The sequence below is a fragment of the Sus scrofa genome, chromosome 13, assembly GCF_000003025.6.
Source record: "Sus scrofa isolate TJ Tabasco breed Duroc chromosome 13, Sscrofa11.1, whole genome shotgun sequence".
NCBI lineage: Eukaryota > Metazoa > Chordata > Mammalia > Artiodactyla > Suidae > Sus > Sus scrofa.
In genome coordinates this window covers 24,514,276-24,537,580 of record NC_010455.5, presented here as the reverse complement: position 1 = coordinate 24,537,580, position 23,305 = coordinate 24,514,276, and the positions used below count along the sequence as shown (strand labels likewise).

At 45.7% G+C, this 23,305-nt stretch overlaps 1 protein-coding gene and 1 long non-coding RNA gene across 8 annotated transcripts in view; one reads left to right on the top strand and one right to left on the bottom strand.

The window, feature by feature from the left end:
- Positions 1-23,305, bottom strand: part of MYRIP (myosin VIIA and Rab interacting protein) — a 209,170-nt gene that overhangs the window by 19,163 nt on the left and 166,702 nt on the right. For 2 of the 3 annotated variants that reach the window (XM_021068254.1, XM_021068255.1), the window contains 4 exons: positions 20,968-21,605; positions 17,808-18,026; positions 10,776-10,796; positions 641-835 (listed from right to left, as the gene is read on the bottom strand). In XM_021068254.1, coding sequence (XP_020923913.1) covers positions 641-835; positions 10,776-10,796; positions 17,808-18,026; positions 20,968-21,605 — 1,073 coding nt within the window. 3 annotated transcript variants of the gene reach the window in all.
- The window catches only part of LOC110256427, a 200,114-nt gene that overhangs the window by 154,182 nt on the left and 22,627 nt on the right, over positions 1-23,305 (top strand). For 4 of the 5 annotated variants that reach the window (XR_002337915.1, XR_002337914.1, XR_002337912.1 and 1 more), the window contains exons 4-5: positions 6,356-6,457; positions 9,257-9,437. This is a non-coding gene — a long non-coding RNA (uncharacterized LOC110256427). The remainder of the gene's footprint in view (positions 1-6,355; positions 6,458-9,256; positions 9,438-23,305) is intronic. The other variant, XR_002337913.1, reaches the window with a different exon arrangement.

Here is a 23,305-nt window from a genome sequence, read left to right as displayed (position 1 = left end):
TCTTTCCTCAAAAGTTGAAAGGATAGAAAAATCCATTTGGAGCAGACATATCTGTGAAGCTGGGCAGGCCAGTTGTAGTAACCTAAGTTCTGCTGGCAACCAACCTCATTCTCTGTAGTGGCACCGGATCCCCATGGGTCCCTTATATAGTTTCTGCGCATACTCTACTCTCTGCTTCCAAGCTGCAGTGTGCTTTTGTTTCTAACAGCTCAGATCTAGACAGAAGACTGCCTCTGGGCTACTGCAGATACTCTACCTGCATGCAGAGAGACTGAGGGGTCTGATGGCTGTAGAAAGGGCCAGTTCCTTTGCCTCAGATCAGGACAACTCTGAGATGCAACTTATACCCTGGAGTTGCCTGCAGGTTTGGCAGGAAGCTATCTTTGTCTGAGATCATAGCCTGCTTGGCTTTTTCCCTCTTCCTACTCCCTTATCAGCCTTTCCTAGAGCACTTCCCTAATAAATCACTTGAACACAAACCCTCAACTCAGGATCTGCTTCTGAGGAACCCTTCTGAGAATATATTTGCTCTGGTGGTGGTGGGTTCATGTCCTTGCCCTTTTTGTGATGTGTTTCAACATCATCACCTGCTTCTTCTCACATATGCTACCCTAGACAGAGCACATTCACACAGTCTTACGTTCTCTTCCAGGGAAGTCAGCTGCTCATCCAGTCTCACTTGGTCTGTCCCAAGAGGAAACGTCCCTTTCTCTGTGTCAGGAGGGATAGGCGGGAACTCCCAGGGCCCTGCAGATTCTGCTATCAACTCCTCTGTGGCATTGATGACTTTCAGGACTTCTGTGGAGATGTTGCAGAGAGAAACAGCAGAATACTTCTGTTTGGTCCAATAACAGAGGGAACAGAAGACAAGAACAGCACATTAACAATGATGTAGAAATTCTACATTGTTACGGTGCTCATCCTGAGATGGATTCTGTTATAACACACACGAATATCAATGTGCCAAGGGAATGAGGCACTAAAATATCTACCTAGCCTGAGAGAACTGAGAGGAGGCCTGATGTGACTTGGCCTAGCTTCTATGACTCACAATGAATTATTTCATAGTTTTGTGGAGGTAAGAAGGAGAACTCAAGTGGGAGCTAATAGTTTCATATTCACTACTTCATTCTTTCTGGATGATACTCTTTTTTTTCAAGAGAGCTTCAGTCACAGACTCTATCAAACTACATTCAAGATGTGTCCAGTGGGTAGCTTTCTGGATGGGGAGTTTGGAGACTTGGGCTCTAGATCCAGCTATAACTTCATCTAGTTATGGGACCTTGGCCAGGCTACTTCCAATTTCTGGAATTCAGTGTTGTCATCAGTACAATGACAGGATTGTAAAGGGTTTTCCTGCAGTCTCTTGGTAGCTACAGTGTGTTAGCCCACACGCATATATTCTGAAGCCCATTCTTCTTTGTCTTCCTCCACCACTGAGGCTGAACAGGAAATATACTCCATTTCCCAGCCTCCCTTGCAGCTAGGGGCAGTCATGTGAAATCATTCTGACCAGTGAGCCTGAAGGGAAAGCCTATGGAGGGGGTTTCTAGCAAAGCTTTTGTTTTCCTCATAAGGTGAACAGATGCAGCTGATGCTCTCCTATCCCCATTTCTCTCTGCCTTGATCACAAGTGTGCAGTTAGGAAGCCAACGAGCATGAGGATGAGAGTTCCTGTTGTGGCTCCATGGTAATGAATCCGACTAGCATCCATGAGGACCTGGGTTTGATCCCTGACCTCACTCAGTGGGTTAAGGATCTGGCATTGCTGTGAGCTGTGATGTAGGTTGCAGACACAGTTCAGATCTGGCGTTTCTGTGGCTGTGGTATAGGCTGGCAGTTATAGCTCCCATTTGACCTCTAACCTGGGAACTTCTATGTGCTGTGGGTACGGCCCTAAAAGGACAAAAAAAAAAAAAAAAAAAAAGAATGAGGATGATACCAAAATGCTGTGTCAGGTGGATCAGAAAGACGGAAAGAACCTGGGTCCACATAGCACTAGATCAGCTAAACCACTGTGAGTCACTCCCTGCCTTAGAACACCTTGACACATAAGAAAAATGATTCCATACCTGTTGGAGCTCCTGTTGGCCAGATTCCCTGTTATTTGTGATTGAACCTATTCCTAACTGACACAAGTCACTTCAGGCTTTTACATTCATGGCTCAAAATTACAATCCATAAAGATCTGGGCCAAGGTCATTAATGGAACAGAGGTATTTCAGCAACAAAGAATCATCTATATCTTTGAGTTTATCAGAACATATAGCATCAAGAAATAGGCAGGAGATCAATGTTGCTTGGCAGCAGTGATGTCCATCTATAATCAATTTTGTTTAGCTCATCATAGGGTTTGTAAATTGAAAGTCAAATATTGCCTAAGGGCATTTTTTTAACCAGTGAAATGTTTCAAGAAAGACTGGAATTTTAATACCTTTGCTACTTCTCAAGGTATCTATCTGATTCATATACTCTGGCCAAAATATTAATGATAGCTCTGGCTAGATTTTGCAAAGTTTGTTCCTCCAAGTAAATGTTATTGCAGGTTTAGGCTCACTAGGGGAAGTTTTCAGTAGCCCTGCAACTTCATTAGGGAATCAAAGTGTCTTAAGTAGACAGGTCTGTGGCTGAATCCACAGTCTAGAAGCTGGCTCTGGGCTCTGGCACATGGTCTTATACCTGTCAGTCATCCTAGGGCTAGGGCCCTTGGGCTCAGAGGGCTCTTCTCCAGCCTGTTTGTTTCACACCAGCTGCTTGACTGACCCAAGAATCATGAATCATGCTCCTTTTTGTTCAAGGGACTTTGCTACATACCAAAAAAAAAAAAAAAAAGATGAAATAAAATTTAAGAAAGGGTCTGGGTTATCATGAACCCACCAGAATAAGGGAATTGTCCGAGGGAGAGCTAAGCCAGCTCTTCCCCTTAGGAAAACCTTGCAAAAACTTTCCTCCATTTTCCAAAACTCCGTAACTCCACGTGGCATGTTTTGGAGATGAATTGGGCTCAGACCATTTTTGGCATGAAAGAACTGCCACTGTTTGCTTATGTCCATTTTAGAAGAGGCAACGTGTGTGTATGAAAGCAGATTTGTTACTCTTCCCTTAGTAAATAAAGCTTGTATTTAGGAGGCTTGTCCTCTGTTCGTTAGAAGAGGCGCCTCTGTATATCTTTTGAAAAGAAAGACATATGACTAAGGGGTTCAGAAAAAAAAAGAGCATAGCATGATGGAAGGGCAAGTGTGAAAAGTTCTACACATTTCCAGTTAGTCCGAGATCCATTAAAGGGCCAATGTTATTAATGGGAAGGACTTGAGAGGTGCTTAAACAGAAAGTGTTATCTGTATCTTGACTCTAACTGGACATGTAATATCAAAGCAGTAAGTTGGACATTGATGTTCTTGTCCATCCATAAATAGCCCTGTTTATCCAATTATAGGAGTTGCAAGCTGGAAGCCAAATATTGCCTAGAGGCATGCTTTTTTGACAAGAATGCCTTCTGTGAGATAAGCACTTTCCAGTTCTGTGCAGTCCTCACCATTCATTCTACATATTTTATTGGAGGCCTGTGATACACAGGCTCTGCTCCAGGTGCTGGGATGAAGCAGTGAACAATGGATGAAGGCCCTGCCCCCCACAGTGTGCCTTTACTCTACCCCAGCCACTTGACATGGTGACATACTTTCCTGGCCCCCAAAGGTATTTACATTTGTCATTAAGTGAGAGTGAGGAGTTGCCGGCAGCTGGTCTGTGGAGAGCACCACAGCTTCACTCGGAAGGTCTGTGGTCTGTGCAAAGACCCAACCACTTCACAAGAGAGCCAACCTCCAGCTGGGGAAGTGACTGAAAAAAAAATTATATGAAAACTGGACAGGATCTCTCTGGTTGGTGTCCCAGTTCTGTCTTCCACTGGGAGACACAAAGTAGAATCCATAAGCAGAGGAATAAAGCCTGCCTCCAGGGAAGCAGATGTTTCTTGTTGGCCTACAGGAGTGTTGCTTGTTTGCTTGGATGTGAGCATGGAGTGAAGATAGCTGGGGTTTCATTAGCTGTGTGACCAGAGCAGGGCACCTAGCCTCCTTGTTTCTTAGTTTACTCACTATCCAGTAAGAGATTAGAAAATCTGTCACAGGGCTAACACCAGCTTGTTATGTAAATGTCCTGTTCCCTGCCCAGTCTAGATTTAAAAGTAGAAAGCACCTTCTACAATTGTGTGAAATCAAGCTATATTTAGCACCGGACAGGGTTCTTGTTCAGATGAAAAGCTGGTAAAGATTCAGAGGTGCTGGCAGGGAGCCCCATATGTGGGAGAAATGAAAATCTGAAGGCGCCTCCTTGCTTTATGGCTCACAGCCCCCAAGACACGAGCTGAACGGCACAAACAAAGCACAATGAGCGTTCTAACGGCTTCTGACATTATTCTAGACATTAAATACAAGATGGATCAAATGTGACAATTCCATGGTATCAAATGGAGAGGTGAGCGTGTGGAGAAAAACAGTTGACAGAATAGGGGCTACTGCAAGACAGGAAGGGTGGCCTTGAAGACACTTGTGGCCAAGGGCCCCACAGATGATGGAATGAAAAATGGCCAGTTGGACTCATGTAGCAGCCAAATTCAACCTTCTAGCAATCAAAGAAACACAATTAAACAACAAATCAATTCAGTGCCAGATACACGTGGGAGTCCCTTTTAAAATGCCCAGCGAAGCCAACATGGCTTCTTCAGGGTGGAGCAGGTACTTTCAGCAGTTGATCCCCCCAGGGATGTGTCTGCCCCGTGCACACACACTCCCTGGTCTCCCAACCATGGATGGTCACCAGTGAGAATCTGGCTGTCCACTTCCAGGGTCTAGTCTGTATCACAGTCCCGTGTGGAGCATCACACCCATAACGTCAACTTCACAACCACCGGCTGGAACTAACAGTCCACGCTTGGGGTGCAGAAGGTGATGAGAAACCTCCAGTGCTTCCTTGATCACTCATGCACGAGGCAGCGAAACAAATATCAACCTCAACAAAGGCTTGGCTTCAGCCCGACTATAACCAACAATAGGACTGATGCAGACCTCTAAGGAGGTGACGTTTCACTCAGAGGGGGAGCTATTTCAATGGCCCCAAAAAGAAGAAGACCATGTCGAGACCCAAGTCATATATCCCAGCTGTATCTTTTCATTTCTCTCTAGGGACCGAAAGGGAGAGCAGATTCCTTTACTTTTATCTCACTACCCACAAACCTTAGCCCGATCAACCTCTCTATCCTGTAGCAGGGCCCTTTCTCTTCCTATAAAAATATGTAGCTAGAAACAAATTCTCCCTGCATTTATTCTTCCATAAAAACTGTTTTCCAAAGCCATGCAGCATGTTAAGTGCTGCCAGGGGGAGAGTCTGAGTCTCAAGAATTCTAAAGGAGAAAATATTTCATCCTAAACACAGATAAACCTGCTTATTACCAGTCCTTGCAAACTCCCCCTAGAATTTTCCAGTGTTGTCATTCATTTCAAAGCTTGGTGTTGGACAAAGAAATGCAAACTCATTTCAAGCTGAAATAAGCGAGAATGCTCCTTACCAGAGTGGCTCAAGCTTGTGAACATGTGAGCAGCAGGGGTTCATTAGATGCCTGGCTTAATGGGAAGAGAAGTCTGTGGAATGACAGGGGCCTGCTCCGGGCCCCAGCTCTACCCTTGGGCACATGCTTGAAAGTGTGTCTGCCAGGCTCAGCCGTGCCAAAACAGATTCCGTGTCTGGCGGTGTGGGGACAAACTGGGGCTGCGACAGAGGCCTGGGGTATCTATGTGACTTGATATGTTGTAAGTCTTGATATGATAGAACCTAATACAATGTGGGAAAAAAGCCTTGAGGATTAAATGATGTGTACAGGTTTCTGAGGCAGGAGGGGGAATTTCCTAGCTCATCCTTGGGGATTGTTCTGACACCAACAACAAGAGCAAAAAGGCTAAACAGAAGCTGAAGGGACATTGATATCCATGTTTTTGTGAGATTTAGAAGCAGGCACTATGCTTTGAAACCCAATGGACTGCAGAAAGTGACTGAGGAACAGAATCTAGCCGAATAATCAGATCCATGAACAACAAGTCAGCAAGAAAAGGGCCTGCAGCTTCCACTAAGTGACATCAACCAGAACGAGCTCGTTGGTTTACACAATAATGACCAAGGCACAAAACAGAGCTTGAGATCTCCTGAGTGACCAGCTCCTGTCTGAGCCTGACTGAGCCTACCTGAGATGGCGATGCCAAGGACAATGAGAGTGAACAAGAATGTGGTCTTGGAGGAAATCTGCTTTAAGAGCAATCCAAACTTCACAGCCTGCTCATTACTGTTCTGTCCCTCATTACAGATGCTGTCTTGGCTTTAAGAAATGCTTCTATCAAACCATCAGAGCAAGCAAGGAAATTTGTCTAAATGCCCTGATTTCATGTATTTTTTTTCCTTCTCAAAGGTAAGAAAAGAAACTCCATATGTCCTCCTAAATAGTTGACAGAAATCTGCTCAAAAAATTCAATGCAAATATGTTTCAGTTCTCATGAAACATAAGGCGCTTCGGCGATGCCGCTACAACCCGTCAAAATACATTCTCCATGAACAGACTCATGTCCCTGAAGAGTGACTTGATGAAAGAAGGTGGCTCAGAATTGTGGAAAGAAATTGGAGCATGAATCTCATCAATTAGCATATGAAATAAACTGAAATATGAAATACAATGGAGATTAGAAAACGGACCTCTAGGAATGTTTAGATTCTTAAATCATCTATATTTTGATGGTCAAGACCATCTATGAAAGAAACAAGATTTCTTTTTTTAAATGATAATGACAGAAATGAAATTTTGATAATGAGCTATTTGCAGTTTAGTCCCAGAACTAAACCCACTGGACTGGATGTTTCCCCGAGGTCATTTTCTTTCCCTTTCTGGGTGGAGTCTCTGTTGTTTGATGTAGGCGCCTGAGCAAGCTCACTCCAGGACTGACCTGGTGACAGCGAGAGAGGTGGGGAGTACTGGGGCCATTATAGCCTTTGACCAAACCTGCTGGGACAGGTGTAGGGCAGGCAGGACTTCCTTTCCTGGCAGAGGAGGTGATTGTGGCCATCTGTTTCTTTTGCTTTGGCATCCTGGCTGTTACTTGGAAAGTTAGATCCTGATCTCACTTCCCCAGTGTTTGCAGAAACCAGGGCTCTGCCATGACATGTGCTTGGCTCTGAAGTAGCCCAATGAGACAGGAAACCACCCGCCACATTCCCTTGGAAAGGAGGTGGCACGTGGCAACCAGGGCAAGCTTGGTAATAAATGTAAGGGTCCTCCCTGTTACATCTCTGCTGAAGCCTTTCCAGGTGCCTCCTGTCTTACCCAGGCTGAAACCTGGAGTCCTCTGCACAACCCACAGGGCTGTCTTGCTCTGGCCCTGCACCCTCTCTCACTTCCCCAAGGCTCTCCTCTTGGCCATGTTGCTCCAGCTACCCTAGCTCTTTAAGCCATTTCTTGAACTTGTCAAGGTCATTTCCACCTTAAGGGCCTTGCATGTATTTCTCTGCCTGGAAAACTCTTCCTTTAGATCTTTGCCTGCCTTTTCCCTTTTTGTCCTTTGGGTTTCAATGGAAAACACACTTGGTAAGAAATGTCCAGACCATCCAGGGCTCATCCTCTTCCCAACTTCCTCCATGACTGTCCTGCTGAATCTTCTCCTTAGCCCTGGTCACTCTGGACCTCTTCCCCTGTGTGTTTACCACTCATCAGCTGTCTCCCTCAATGGGTAAATTCCACGAGAGAAGGGACCTTTCCTCTCTGGTCCCTGCTGTATTGCAGCCCTTAGAATAGTTCAACAATTATTTGATGGTAAATGAACGGGGATTAAAGCTTCAGAACTTGCGTCACCACCTCTCATGGGAAGTGGGCATGTTTTCCTTTACTGTCTCCTGAATGTATTGCTGGACCAGCAAACCAGGAAAAGCCATTCATTCCTTCACTGGTGTAAACATCAAGGACCTTGCTGTTCTGACACATCCCTGTCCCCCCGGAGAACTAGTGGACCTGTGTCTCTATACATTTATTTAAAAATGATCTCTTCCTGACCAGGGGTGAGAGCTGGGTGGTAATTACGAGCTAAATCGTGAGTTTAAATTAAGCATATTGTAGCCATACTTCTGGACTACTGCAGCATCCTGCACAGATATCTCACACATTTACACTCGGCCTTTAAAACACAAGGTACCATCCTGGATTTCCTGTCGTGGCTCAGTGGACATGAATCTAACTAGCATCCTTGAGAACACAGGTTTAATCCCTGGCCTTGCTCAGTGGGTTAAGGATCCAGCGTTGCCATGAGCCGTGGTGTAGGCCGCAGATGTGGCTTGGATCTGGTGTTGCTGTGGTTGTAGCATAGGCTGGCAGCTGTAGCTCCGATTCGACCCCTAGCCTGGGAACCTCTATATGCTGCAGGTGTGCCCTAAAAAAAAAAAAAAGCAAAAACAGAAAACAAAACAAAAAAAAACAAAAACCCCAAACAAAACCAAAAAACGAAAAACATAAGGCACTATCTTAATAGATAGGTCCTCTCCTTTTTTTTTTCTAAACATTTCTATATCATTCTTGACTTTATTTTATAATCAGGTGATTTTTTGAACCCTTTTGAGAAGTTAAAAAACTTCTGGTTCAGATTTTGACTTGAATTACATTAAATATCTACGCTCTTATATTCTTCTTTATACCGTCTTTCCTACCAGCAAACTGCTAGGTTTCTTATAGATCTTCAGTTTTCTTAAGTTTTCAACGTCCCATTTTTTGCTCCTATTATGGGTGGAATTAATTTCCATTTTATCTCCCCACCCCTCCAATCTGGTTCAAGAGTCATCTGTAAATCTTAGTTATGAAATGGGGAGTGTGTGATGCAGTTAGTGGGATCTGAGCTTGTTCGATGCATTTGGGGCCCTGGCTGCTGTGCTCCCAGCTGCTCGCCATCCGCCAGTTGAGGAGCTTATGACTCAGTAGTTGGGAGGGGTGAGAGAGAAACGGACCTCTTTGGTAGCATCCTGCATAGCTGTGGAAGCTGAGTGCTCACTCATGCTCTCACTTTCCACTGGGGAGAAATCACAGACAGGATTTCTTGACACTGAGCTGTGCTGCCTCTGGGGAGGGACGAGGTGGGTAAAGTCAAACTGTTACCCTCTCGAATGTGTCGAGTCTTGGATTTATTGTATTTCATTTCATTTTATCTCATCTAATTTTATTTTTTTGCTCCCACAGTGACCTAGCACTTCTCTGCTGGACTCTTGTACTTCCACAAAGCCTCAGATGTGCATAATTGTCTAAGGCAGAATTCTCTGAGGCTCCTAGACCATGGCTGAGAAGGGCTAGAGCTGGTTCACAGCTCACTTTAGGGCCCAGAGCTGGGATGAAGTCTCCATGCCTACTACCTGATGCACAGGTGAGACTCCTCCTGAAAGTTTATCCAAGTCATTTGCAGTCTTTATACTTTTATGGAGAGAGGGTTCATGGCTTTCATTAAATTCCTAAGATCTGCAAGCCTCAAGAGCACTGCTGGTGAATTTTTATCTTCCTATTTTATCACCTATTGTTTTAAAATTCATTCTTCATTCAATATTTGTGAATATTTATGAATCTCCTGCTATATGTCAAACATCAATCTAGGAATTTAAGAAAAATTGTTTTCCCCCCTTTTACCTGTAAATATAATTTAAAAATGTTAACAGATTTCCTAAAACTGATATCATTACATTCCTAAACTAAATCCTATTCAGCTATTATAAATCATTATTATTATTATTATATTATTTGTCTTTTTGCCATTTTCTTGGGCCACTCTTGCAGCATATGGAGGTTCCCAGGCTAGGGGTCTAATCGCTTAGCCACAGGCCTATGCCACAGCCACAGCCACGCGGGATCCGAGCCACGTCTGCAACCTACATCACAGCTCACGGCAACGCCAGATCATTAACACACTGAGCAAGGGCAGGGATCGAACCCGCACCTTCATGGTTCCTAGTTGGATTCGTTAACCACTGCGCCACGACAGGAACTCCATAAATCATTATTTTAATATGTATTTGGAAAATCTTTGCTAACATATTGAGAATTTTTGAACGTTTATTAAGCAGCAAGTTAGTATATAAATTTTTGGTGGCATGAGGTTTGGGTCAGATTAAGATCAAGGTTTTATTTTTATTTTATTTATTTTTATTTATTTATTTTTTTGAGCCACACTCGTGCATATGGAGATTCCCAGCTAGTGGTCTAATTGGAGCTGTACCTGCCAGTCTACACCACAGCAACACATGATCTGAGCCATGTCTTTGACCTACACCACAGCTTTCGGCAATGCTGGATCCTTAACCCACTGAGCAAGGTCAGGGATTGAACCTGCGTCCTCTTGGATGCTACTCAGATTCATTAACCACTGAGTCACGACAGGAACTCCACCTTTTTTTTTTTTTTTTCAGATCAAGGTTTTAAATAAATAAAATGAACTTGGATACTTTCAATTATTTTAATGCCCAAGAACAGTTTAAATAGTATGGGAGTAATTAGTACCATGAAAGTTTGATGGATTTTATTGGTAAAGATAGTTTCTTTCTGAGGAATAATTCTTTTGACCACTTTCCAAATTTTCATGAATTAGCTTTTTTTTTTTTTGACCGCTTTAATTATTATGATTAGCTTCTTTCTGAGGAATAATTCTTTTGACCACTTTCCCAAATTCTTCCATGGAATTAGCTTCTTTCTGAGGAATAATTCTTTTGACCACTTTCCTAAATTCTTCCATAGTCTGTTCAGGTTTTATAACCTTCTAGACCTAGTTTTGTTTATATACTTTTTTGGAAATAGTCAATATTTAAAAAATTACTATAATTAACAAATTATTCACTTATAAAACAAATTTTAGAGATACACATTCACTTTTTTCAAATGTATGTACATAATGCTCTTTGATGAACAACAAACATATTTATGTAGAAGCATTTACAACTCCTTGTCACGTATTCATTTGATCAATAGTAAAATATTATGATGTCCAAGATGCTTTTTTTTATATATATTTATAATTAGTTCTCACCCAAGAAAAAACTCCTGGATGAGAGAAAAATCGTAGTTCTTTGATGTGGATATTCTTCATAAAAATTATCTTTCTATCCATTGAGAGTTTTTCTTCTATGTGTTGAATGTTTTCAAAGGCCATTTAGTCATGAGTTGAAATTATTATTTGCTTTTAAAAATAGTCCTTAGTAAATGATTTATTCTAACAGTGGGCTATCCTGCTATTACCTTCATTTCTGCATTTCCAGAACAATATATTAGTTGTGGCATGTGATTCTCTTAATATTGGAAGATTTAGCCTGCTAGTATTTTATTTTGGTATTGGTATTTGTAGGCAAGACTGGTATATATTTTTCTTTCTTTCTTTTGCTTTTATATTTTCTCAACCCAGAAATGTTTTCCAAGAGTAGGATCCTGCTTGTTATGCAAAGCTCCAGACACACAGTATCTTCTTTTCCTTCTCTCCCCTCCTACCTCCCGTGATCTCTTCTCCCCAGGGCATCTGACGTTTGAGGTCTTGTGGGGCAACAGCTCTGAACCAGTGCCTTATTTTCTAGACCTTTCTACTTGCAACCTTCTAGGTCAGGTCTGCCTTTCTCCTTCCAAACCACATCAGTCCTATGTTCCATTCTACTGCTGTGGCTGAGGCAACATTGGTTTTCCCTGACCTTTCAGATAATATCTGCATTTTACAGTGGCTTAAGGAATCATTGCATGGGGGTTTTGGACAGTCTTTCTTGAGTGCTCACTTCACCTCCTGCCTAGACAGGAAGATGTTCTGCTGAGGCCCTTGTGATCCAGGAGAGAACCCAGAACTCTATTCCCAGCTGCACAGGCCCCTCCCCCAAATACACAGGATACAGGTGTGGGAATGAGTGATGCCACAAGAGGAGTGAGATGGAACCTCACCTGTTCAAGCACTGTGGATAAGAGCTGTAGCTCTAAGTGGACAGCTAACGCTTCTCTTTTTTTTCCATTTTAATAGAAAGTTAGGAAATAGGTGTTGATTCCTTAACAGGCATAAGGTCTCCTGAGATCAGAGTAGCTTGTAAGACACAAGTGGGTACCTCACCTTATATTCACTTGAGCACCAAATGAAGATGGAGACAAGCTTCTCAAATAAGATGCTACCCAGGATGAAAGACACTGAGTCCTCATGTGGATGGTGAGCCACTTTACAAGAGGAGGCGCACATGGATAATACTTTATGTTAACACTGTGGTATCAACAAAAAGGTTTTTGCAAACACACTGAATTGCAGAAACCCATAGGTCTGGGTTTTCTCAGACAACAGTCAATAAATCTGTCTGCCTGATTATTGACCAGGACTGAGTTTCTGTGCAACTTGATCCTAGTAAACAGGGAGCAGCCATGAGAAGATGCACACATTTGTCTCCTATTTGAAGAAAAAGACATTTATTACTTTAGATAAGTCTGTGTTCTTTGATGAGAATTATTCCATGAAAGTATGACTAGGGGAGATACCTGCTGGTGACTCCCTTAAGAAAATAAAACCCAATGATTCAGCTACCAGTGATAATTAATAAAGATACTTTAAATAAAAATGTTTCAGAACATCACGAATACAAATTTGACTATGATGCAAGAATTTACTAATTTGGGTCTTCAACAAACACTCAAGTTCCAAAAACTTGACACATAGGGCATCTTTTGTCATCGCACTAGTATCCTAAATGATACTAATGTCAGGAAACAGAAAACTATTTAATCCCTTACATGTCTAGTACCATGGGATTTTGGAGCCAGCAGGGACCTTGGGAATCACCATTCTAAGCCTGGGGATATTAAAGGTTTGTGGAACACGCAGTCCCTGCCTGTAGTTTCTAAACTCAGGCCAAAGGTTCTTGGCCCTTCTTTGTAGCCTTCTCTCAGAAATGCAACATCTGCTATCTAGAGGCAGATGGTTCTAGAAGCCACTTCAGCCAGGACTTTCTTCCACAACCACTGGCGTGGCCACCTGCCCAGTGGTAGAGGAAAAGCAAGAACTCATTCCTGGGCTTGAAGGATCCCAGAGTTTAGAAGGTTGACTATCAAGGTTCAATGGAACCAAGATGACTTCAATTAAAACATGACCCTCTGGGAATCCAAGTCTCTGGGCTGGCCCCACACTTTACAAGCTCTTTCTTTAGGGAGTTAAAATTCAGATGGCAGTGACCATTCTTGAATCATCATTGGACCCCCAACACCCAGCCAAAGTAAGCCAACTCTAAGGGCTGACTCCAGTCAAGAAAAACATGTTTCTAAAATGGTTCTTCTTCTGCTGAACAGGATTCTGAAGCCCTAATTCCTACTTGGGTTGTCATATTAAGGATGCTGAACTGCCACTGATGTCCCTGTGTCTTAGGGAATGTGCACATTCGTCTGCTTTGGCTCCCAGGGGTCAGAACCCACTGTGGAGGCAGGAGGGATGCTGAAGTCTGGATAAAGGCCTCTCTGTGTGTGAGGCGGGGATCCTCAGGTCAGGCAGAGGCTCTGAGCAGCCAGTAAGGCATTTAGATTTCCCCAATGCTTAGTTACAATGCTGTGGTGTTTGTGAGCTGGGGATCCTTCGTGTTTTCCTTTTTGGTTACTGTCTTAGTGTGCTTTTCCCAGAAGCAGACCCTGAGACAAGGATTCAAGTGCATGGAGTTTATTTGGGAGGTGGTCCCAGGAACCAGTGGTGGAGGAGTGAGGAAGTGAGGTCAGGAAGGGAAGGCAGCCTGATCAAGCCGGTCATCACTGTGGGTGCCCAGAGCCAAACCTTCTGAGGAGCCCGGGGCATCAGTGTGTAGGGCATACCCTGTGGTCACCGCCCCAATGGAGGCCAAGGAGCTGGAGTATTTATACTCTTCCCATCAGTCACTGGTTAGAGCTGCTCCTGGGAGGGAGTGTTATTCTCTGGCTCCCAGCCTGCCTTCTGCACAGGAAGAGGAACTTCTGCTGTAACAGGAGCCCCCAGGCAGATGGACCTTGGGGCAGTGTGCAGTAGCACAGTCAAGAGATAAGGTGAGCTCTGGAAGTTCCCTTCGTGGCACAGTGGAAACAAATCTGACTAGTATCCATAAGGATGTTGGTTTGATCCCTGGCCTCGATCAGTGGGTTGGGGGCTCGGCGTTGCCGTGAGCTGTCGTGTAGCTTGCAGTTTTGGCTTAGATCCCACATGACTGTGGCTGTGGCATAGGCCGGGGCTACAGCTCCATTCGGCCCCTGGCCTGGGAATTTCCATGTGCCTCAGGTGCGGCCCTAGAAAGTAAAAAAAAAAAAAAAGATAAGGTGAGCTCTGACAGCTTCTGGAAAGGTTTCATTGACCAGATCTACTCTCCAACCGTGCTATGTGTGTGTATGTGTGTTTGCGCTGGACAGACTACCTGTGGTCAGATCACAGGGGAAGTCATAGTTACTGCGATTCTGAAGATGGGAACCCTGGAGACTCTGGTGTGGTGTTTCCCTCGCCACACTCTGCAGACATGACGAAACACTAAATGTGTTTGCAGACCTCCACCAGCTTGACATTGCAATGTGGACAGGAAATAGGCAAGAAGCTGTTCCTTCAGTGCTGGCACTTGGATGTTATTTCATGACAGGGAAGTTTATTTTCCTTGAGGTAGTTAAGAGGGATATGAGGTTGTTAATATTTGCTGGGCTCTAGCTGGGCTCTAGTTGGGCTCTATTTGGGCTCTAGCTGTGTGCTGCCTTCGTGCTACATCATTCAGTCCTTCCAACTCTACAGAGAGGTACAGTTATTCCCATTTTACAGATAAGGCCAACATTTACAGATAGGCCCAATCAACAATGAAGACCTAGACTGGCTTCTAGAGACTGATTTAAAAACAAGACAGACACGATCTTGTCAATGCTGGAAGCAAGTTCAAGGACTGCGGGGGCAGCTCCAGCTACTGAGTGGAGAAAGGATTGGAGGGGTCAGAAAGGGCAGCTAGGGGGCGGGGTGTAGCAAGCAAGTAAGAATGGCCTTGACTGAGAATCAAAGTCCAGAGTTTGCTAACTGCGTGACTGTGTTCCACATTCAGTCTAATCCTGAAGCCTATCTCTATACTCTCCTATTTCTTTTTAAAAGAAATTCATTATTTTTTTTTTTAATGGAGTTCCCATTGTGGCTCAGTGGTAACTAATCTGACTAGTATCCATGAGGACAAGGGTTTGATCCCTGGCCTCGCTCAGTGGGTTGAGGATCCCACATTGCCATGAACTCTAGTGTAGGTCACAGACACGACTTGGATCCCACATTGCTGTGGCTGTGGCGTAGGCCGCAGCTATAGCTCTGATTCTACCCCTAGCCTGCGAACTCTATGTGCTATGGGTGTGGCCCTGGAAACACACACAAAAAAATTTATTTTTTTTTAAATTGACTTACAATGTCATGGTTAGTTTCAGGTATACAGCACAGTGATTGAGTTATATATAACCTATATGTGTGTGTGTGTGTGTGTGTGTGTGTGTGTGTAAATACATGTATAAATATATTTCAGATTCTTTTCCCTAATAGGTTTTTACAAAACATTTAGCATAGTTTCCTATGTTATATAGTAGGTTCGTGTTGGTTATCTGTACAGTACTGCATATGTGTTAATCTCAGCCTCCTAATTTATCCCTCCCCTATCTTTCCCCTTTAACACCCTCCTGATTCTAAATAATCTTCAATAGATATACCTATAATTCTGTTTTCCTTTTATCAAAGTAGCCCATGCCTGATGGGGAAAAATGTATTCATTTCTTCTTTGTTTGCTATCTGGATTTTCACATACAGCAAGTGACATCTTGTTGACTCATGGTAGGCAGTGGGAAAGAAACTTTGAGAAACTGACACATTTGGGACTTAGAATAAAAGCAACTTGCCTGATTTCCTGCTCAGAGAGGGCACAGGGGCAGGATGGAGGACTTATCCAAGTGTCCAGGATTTTCCTCCTTTTCCTGTTCACATTCTGCCTGGAGAGCACAGTACAGATGCATGGCTGTGCCTCCAGAAGGAAAGGCCTGCCGGCTGATGAGGGTGGATGTTTGTGAGGCGTTCCAGCCTGGGGTGCCACTGGTACAGCACGAGCTTTTGGAGCCTTGGGGGCCACCAGGCAGCAAAGCCAGTAGGATGTGAAGCCATCGTAAGATATAATATGATATTCTTCAGTTACCATCTAGCTCTCAGCTCTAGCAGACAGATGTGACTGTAATGGGACAGCGGGTCCAGTGACAGAGAGGCTCCGAGCCCATAACCACTGAGGAATCAATGGGGTGGAGGCCACATGTGGGGTGGAGTGGGGGGCTGCCTGGGAAGGCCAAGATCTGCTGTCCACCCACAGACATGCCAGGGGAAGGAGGTATGCACCGTCCCCAGGCAAAGGACCTGGCAGGTTTAGGAGTGAGGACTGGATGGTTGTGGAAGGTGGGATGGGGTGAATGAAAGGCAGAGTCTTGAGATACTGCAGGGCTCAGGGGCTCAGCCATGGCAGATGGTCCGCACTTCCTTTGTGGGCTGCTCTCACCCTCTGTGGTCTTCCTGGGTTGGTGAGGCTCTGGCACAAGGCCCCAGTGTGGCTGGGGCTCATTCCTCATGCACATGAGTTACCAGCAACTTGTTAGCTTATGTAACCTCTTCTCAGAATAGGGAAAAAACCATCATCATAAGTACAAAGCAAATCTAGATGTTACCAGACAAAGATCTTATCTGAGTTCCAGAAGAGCAGCTTGTTGTAAAGGAAAGAGCCTGTGATTTGAGACCAAGCAGGTTTGTGAGGCACTCAGCTCTGAAATGTACTAGCTGTAGGCACTAGTGAGTACCTTCAGGACTAGCCTCAGTTTCCTCCTCTGCAAAATGGGGCTGTGATTGCCTCAAATGTTTTATATTAAATGAACGAACACATGCAAAGTACCAGGCATATAGGAGACACTGAACAAATGCTAGCTTCTTCCCCTCCCATGGAGGCAGCCGGAATATCCTGACCAAAGGGCCATGTCTAACATGAATGTACCTGGAAGGGCTGTAGCAGGAACCTAGGCACTTGCCAGAGGATGGTAGGCAGAAAGTCTGATCCCTTTCTGACAGAGGTAGAGCCTATTTTCTTTGGTTTTCACACAGTGTCCCTTGGAACTTGGTGGCCTGTTTAGGGGAAGGCGGGGAGGGTTGAAGATCAAGTGGTTGGGACTTTGGGGACTCTAAGAGCAGCAGTGTTTTTATCTATTTAAAACACTGGACTCCAGGTAAGGTTTGTTTGAGAATGGCTTCTAGCTAAGTCAAACAAGCCCAAATCGGAAAACTGCCAAGATGAATGATCCAGCAGGCCACTCTCAACACAGAGACTTCATACTGAAATGAAGCTTCATCACTGACTAAAAGAGGATTGGCTAGATGTTCTCAACCCATAGAACACACTCCTCAGGAAGAGAGTGGGGCTGGAAACAACACGGCTCCTTACCCGTGAGACTGACCATGGGTATTACATTACAGACTTGAAACAAAGGCTGTCTTAATGAAGGATAGAAGCAGATGAGAGGTCTTGGGAGATGTCCAAGGACACCTAGTGCTGTTTTCCTGATTCAAAACTCAGTTCTAATCAAGTAGGGTTTCCTTGGCCTCTCTTAAGTGCACAAGGATGGGCATTTTAGAGAGTGTCCTTTGGGAGCCCAGTACATCTCTGCACAAAACACAGAACCTTCCCCCACACCCCAGATGCAGAAGCTGAAACGACTGCAGGTGGTACCACAGCCCTTACCTTCTTCAGCTCTTCTGGACGCTCTGGCTGTTCTCTTCAGAAGACAGACTTTCCTTCTGGTTCTCAGACTCTGTTTTGGGCTCAGACTCCTGTTCCTCCCCAGAAGAAGTCTCCTTCTCACTCATTTTCATTGCCAACTCGTACAGCCTGTTTCTCAGTTTCTGCTCTGATGTGTCCGTGCTGGACCTGCGGTGCCTAGCCTCACTGCTGATGTCAGTCTCTGATAAATCACCCGACACCTAAGGGAAAGGCAGAATCAGGAGCTGAAGACACTGCTGCTAACATCATGTTGCTTATTGCTCCCAGTAATCCCCGAGTAAAGGATAGTGCAGGAAAATGAAGCTCTCTTACCTGATCTGCTTTTCCTATAGATGGGCTTTTTTTTAAATTTTTTAGTTTTTTATTTTTCTCTTTAGGTCTGCACCCACAGCATATGGACGTTCCCAGGCTAGGGGTCCAATCGGAGTGCAGCTGCTGGTCTATGCCACAGTCACAGCAACGCCAGATCCGAGCCTCATCTGCGACCTATACCACAGCTCATCGCAATGCCAGATCCTTGACCCACTGAGCGAGGCCAGGGATCGAACCCGAGTCCTCATGGGTCCTAGTTGGGTTCATTAGCACTGAAGTAGGAACTCCTACTTTTTACTTTTAATTTCTCAAACACATGTATCTTAGTATTCGTTAAGTTTAGTCAGGTGGGCATCTGTGCTCAGAAAAAGTGTTTGAATTCTGTTTTACTTTGGCAAAATACTCATCGAGTGCCCACTAGGGCAGCACGGTGCTGGTGTTGAGGATGCCAAGCTGAACAAACCTGGCCGGCAGCCCCGGCGCGCCCCCTAGAGGAGGAGACGCACTAAAACCCTGATCAGTGCGGAGAAGCAAGGGATGGGGAGGGAGACTGCGACACTTGCAACAGGTGAGGGGGAGGGCTGAGAGTTAGGGAAAGCTTCCTCGCGGAGGTGATGCCTGGGTTGAGATTCAAAGTGTAGCAGTTACACAGCTAAAAGGGGGAGAGGGAAGAACAGTGTTCTAGGTGTGTATGATCCTTTTCCTTGGCCCCTGTCTTCTCCCTTTGATGCCCCGCAAAGATTAACAGCAGAAGACAATTTACAAGCCACCTCAGAATAAAGAGGAAGTTTCAGGCATCTAGTTGTGGGGCATACATAGCATTTCATACCTGCAAGTGAATCATGCAGACAACCCTCAAGAATATTCCTTGGGGCAAAGTAACCCAGAGTTCCTACAAAACAGTCTCCACTTGATTTAGATAATGATTCGCCACTGAATAGAATTTCACATTTCTAATTTATGATCACAACAATCTCACATGTCAGATTTGTAATTGTATTTTACAGAGGAGAAAATTAGAGCTTGGACCGAATTTCTAGGTAATGTACTGGCAGGTCAGGCAGTACTGCTGCTAAATTCTGTGATCCAAGAATCTCTGAATTCATGACTATCTTCATGGGGGCCCCAGGATCAGGGATCTGACTGAGCCAGTCATAGACAGTCACTGTAAAGATGCTGGTGATGTCCCAGGCTGTATCTCCCTGGACCCACGCCACGGGGGACAGTTCCTGGCCCACTGATAGTTTCCCATCTCAGACCTGGATCTCTCTCTTCTCTGAGAGATTTCTCAGGCGTCGTCCATGCAAACCTGGCCGTGTGTGGGTTTTCTGCCCACCTAGGTGGGACTGCGCTCTCCCAGTGGCAGATGGGAGACTGGACAACTGCTCCCCATCTTCTGGTGGGAGAAATCTGAGCTGTGGTCCTCACGGCTTCTCAGCAGGTCCCTGGTGGGATGGAGCCCCAGTTGCCTATACTGTATTCTCATTTCTCCATTTCACTCTTGGGCTTCCTGGGATCTCCTTCCACATAACCTACATCCAGATCCTTGACTCAGGACCTGCTTTTTTGGTGGAACTCAAACTAAGATGCAGGGCATGGTAGCAGGGTACTATAGGAGATGCAGTGACATTCAGAAGGTGGGTGTGGTTTCTCTAGGAGCATAAAAAGTCAAGTTGATAGTCGTGGGAGTAGCAATGATGATGTGTCTACAGAAGGTAAGACACCATAACTAGATCTTCCATCAGGCTCACAGTTGCAAATAGTGCAATCTGTGGCTTATATAAGGTCATTTAAACTTTCCAGGCTACATGTGTCACTTTTGAGTTAAGAAAATATTGCTAGGGGAAGGCCAGAGCTGGCATCTCAAAGTTGAATACTCAGTCCACAGTGATCACAGCCAGGAAGAGGTGAGGGCAAGGATATAGCATGATCACAGGCTTGGAGTGGGGGACAAGCAGGATGTATTCAGAGAATATGAAATTAATCTGGTTGGGGGTCCATGAACTACCTGAAATTGTAAGGTGTGTGTGTGTGTGTTTGTGTACAGGTGCATTTTTCTATGGAGACAATCTAGAGCATTAACCAGGTTCCCAAAGGGGGTTCATGAACTAAACCATGTGGAAGAAGGCACTGAGCACTGAGGATTCTGAGAAGGCTTGTGATGTGAACTAAGAATCACAGAATGTTAGTAAACTGTGCCCTGAGTGATCACATTGAAATACCACCTACTGAGCGCTTGTGCTGTGTACTAGGATAGAGCTCAGCTCTTTATAAAGTTATCTTGTTCACTCACCACAAGCCATTCTTTGAAGTGGGTTCTGATATTATCCCCATTTGACAGATGAGGAAACTGAGACTTAAAATGATGCCTGGCCCAAGGTCACACAGCTGGATTTGAATTCTGGCAGGCTGATTCTAAACCCCATACCTTTAACCCCACACCAGTGGCCCTCAAACTTTAATGCACAGCAGAATTACCAAGAGAGCTTGTTATAACAGAGATGCCTGGGCTCCATCCTCAGAGGTTCTGATTCAGCAGATCTGGGGCAGGGCCTGAGAATTGGCATTTCTAACAAGTTCCCAGGTGCTGCTGCTGCTGTTGGTCTGCTATTGGACACTTGGCAAACTCTCTTTGAACTCTAAGCTCTCATCTCCAGAGAGGAGGATGTGGCACCTCCAAGAGTTGATGTGACGCATCTTAGCAGCCAAACCAAGATGAGACCCTGGATCTGTGGCTTCTGAACCCAGGACTCTATGCCACTCCTGCTTGGAGGAGGGCACAGCCTAGAGAACTATGTGTGTGCACTTGCACACACCCAGCTTTATTACCTGATGTGTGTCCCCCTCTGGAGGATGGGCGTTGGGGGAAGACAGTTCCTTGCTTGGCTCCTCCGAGCCCCCCCGGGCCCTTCTCCACCTTTTAGCCCGCCGATCTGCAGCATGGGGGGCTTCCTCAGGCTCACTGCTGTCTGACGTCTCCCTGCTGGCTGCCTGGGGGTTGAAGTTCACATCTAGCTCTCCCTGTAGGCGCATCTTCTCAGCCACGGGGTTCCTGGGGGCCTTCCTCTGCAACCAGGACAGCCTGGCCTGGTGCCCAGCTTCACGGGAAGAGCCTGCGGAGGAGGTCTCTGAATCAGAGCACATGGCCTCGGGGTTGGGGGAGAGCCCGGAGGAGGCAGAGGCGGCAGAGGGGCCTTGATCTGAGCCCTGGACCTGCATGGGCTGAGGCTGCGGGTGTCTGGGCAGGCCCTGGGGCTGAGGGCACAGCGTGCTCAAGGCCTCCCTCCAGTCAAAGTCTTCCTCACTGTCGGAGCCCATCTCATCATAGGCAGATGCCACACTGGAGGCTGCCTCCAGGGCCTGAAAGGTGCCGCTCTTAGGTTTGACCAGCAGGCGGGTCGGGGGCAGAGCCCCATCCTTGAGGGCCATCCAGTTCCCATCAGGGCTCTGCAAAACTGGGGCAGCACCTACAGGCAGGAGGGAGAGAGAAACGAGAGAGGGCTGTTATCGCCTCAGAGCAGGGGGCTGTTCTCCTCTGTGCCCCTCTTCCTGGAGCACTTCCTGGCCTCCCACCTGATGTAGCCTCCTCCTTCTCTGAGTGGCTGTGACAACCGGAGTGGCTCATTGCACGATCTGGCTTGTGTTCTGGCTGATCAGGCACAGGGCGGAGCCCTCTCCCTGACGACGAGGGCCCTGCGGGAGATCTGGTCTCAGTCATCATCCTGGCCTTCACTGTCCCCAGGTCAGCTTGTGCAGAGGAAAGGGCAGAGGCTGTGAAATCAGAGGGCCTGGGTAGAAAGCTGCTCGTCTCCTTAGCTGCTGTGTGAGTGAGTGTCTGAGCTTGGGGCTCTGGTTGGTGAAAAGGGCACTGGATGAAATGAGGCAAGGCTCATAAAATGTGTTACACGTACCTGCTCAGAGCAAAAACAAATTCTTAACAGCTCTTTCCCCTGGACCCACCAGTGAGGCCACTGTAGGGCAGGGCAAAGAACAAGAACTCTGGATTCAGGAAGAGCCAGGGCTGAGCCCCAGTCATTGCCATTACTAGCAGGTGACCTTGGTCAGAGAGCATCTCTGAGCCTGTTTCCTGACCTGTCCACGGAGACAGTGTGACCTTCCTGGGCTGTTGGGCGATCATTATGTTCACTAGCACATGTGAAGCATCCATCATAGTGCCTGCTACACTGAGGGCCCCCAGCTGTTTTATCTTCTCTCCACTGAATTGGATTATTATTTAACATCCAACTAAGGATCAGCACCCATGTACGCCTTGTACATGTGTATAGCAAGCAGGTAATGTCTATCTCCTATTCAATACTGTGACAATATATTTTCATTGACTGTGTGAACACTCAGAAAAGAGGCTAACCAGGGTGTTATTACCTTTCACATGCTATGGACTCTACTTGTGATAACAGCAGGTCTTCCAGAAAAAAAAAAGGTACTCTTTGGTTGGAATTTTCCCCAGTGCCATGCCCCAAGATCGCCAGTGAGGGAGTGCAGGAGCCAGGGATTAAGAGCCTCTCTGGATCTCCCCAGAAGTGCTCAGGCTCTCTCTCATTGAAGCTAGTAGTGGCCAGTGAGCAGCAGTCTTGGTTTTCCTAAGGCTTTCTCGGGTTACCAGAGGCTGTGCCGGCTCTCCTGGGGGAGAATGGAACGACCATCTCTTAGGAGCAGCTCTAACTGAGGACTGGGGAGCTGGTGGGTGAATACCCATGTCCCCCTTGCCCCCTGGGACTCCTGGAGTTCCCCAGGGGGAAAAGCTTGCCACCCATGGTCGTACCCTGCTTGATAATGAGTCACTTGTTGCCTGCCTTGCCTTCTCTGTCTCCTGTCCTATCTCCCCTCTCCATGGTTCCTGGGTTCACCTCCACATACACTACAGGCCCTCAGATCTTTATATTAGGTCTGCTTCTGGGTAAGCCAAACCGACAGCGACATGATGCAAAGCAGACATGGAGTGTGGCTCTACGAACTGGCATGTCCTTTTGCCTTACAACTAGTAGCTAAGCCTGCCCTCTGGACCATATTTGGGACTCTGAATCTGATGTTTTTCCTCAGGGGCACACCCTTGGCCTTCTTCCTTGAGGAGCTGGCTGCTCTTTTCTCTGAGCGTTGCCAGAAAGCTTTCATTTTTTTGAAGTTAAACTATATCATAGCTTGTTTT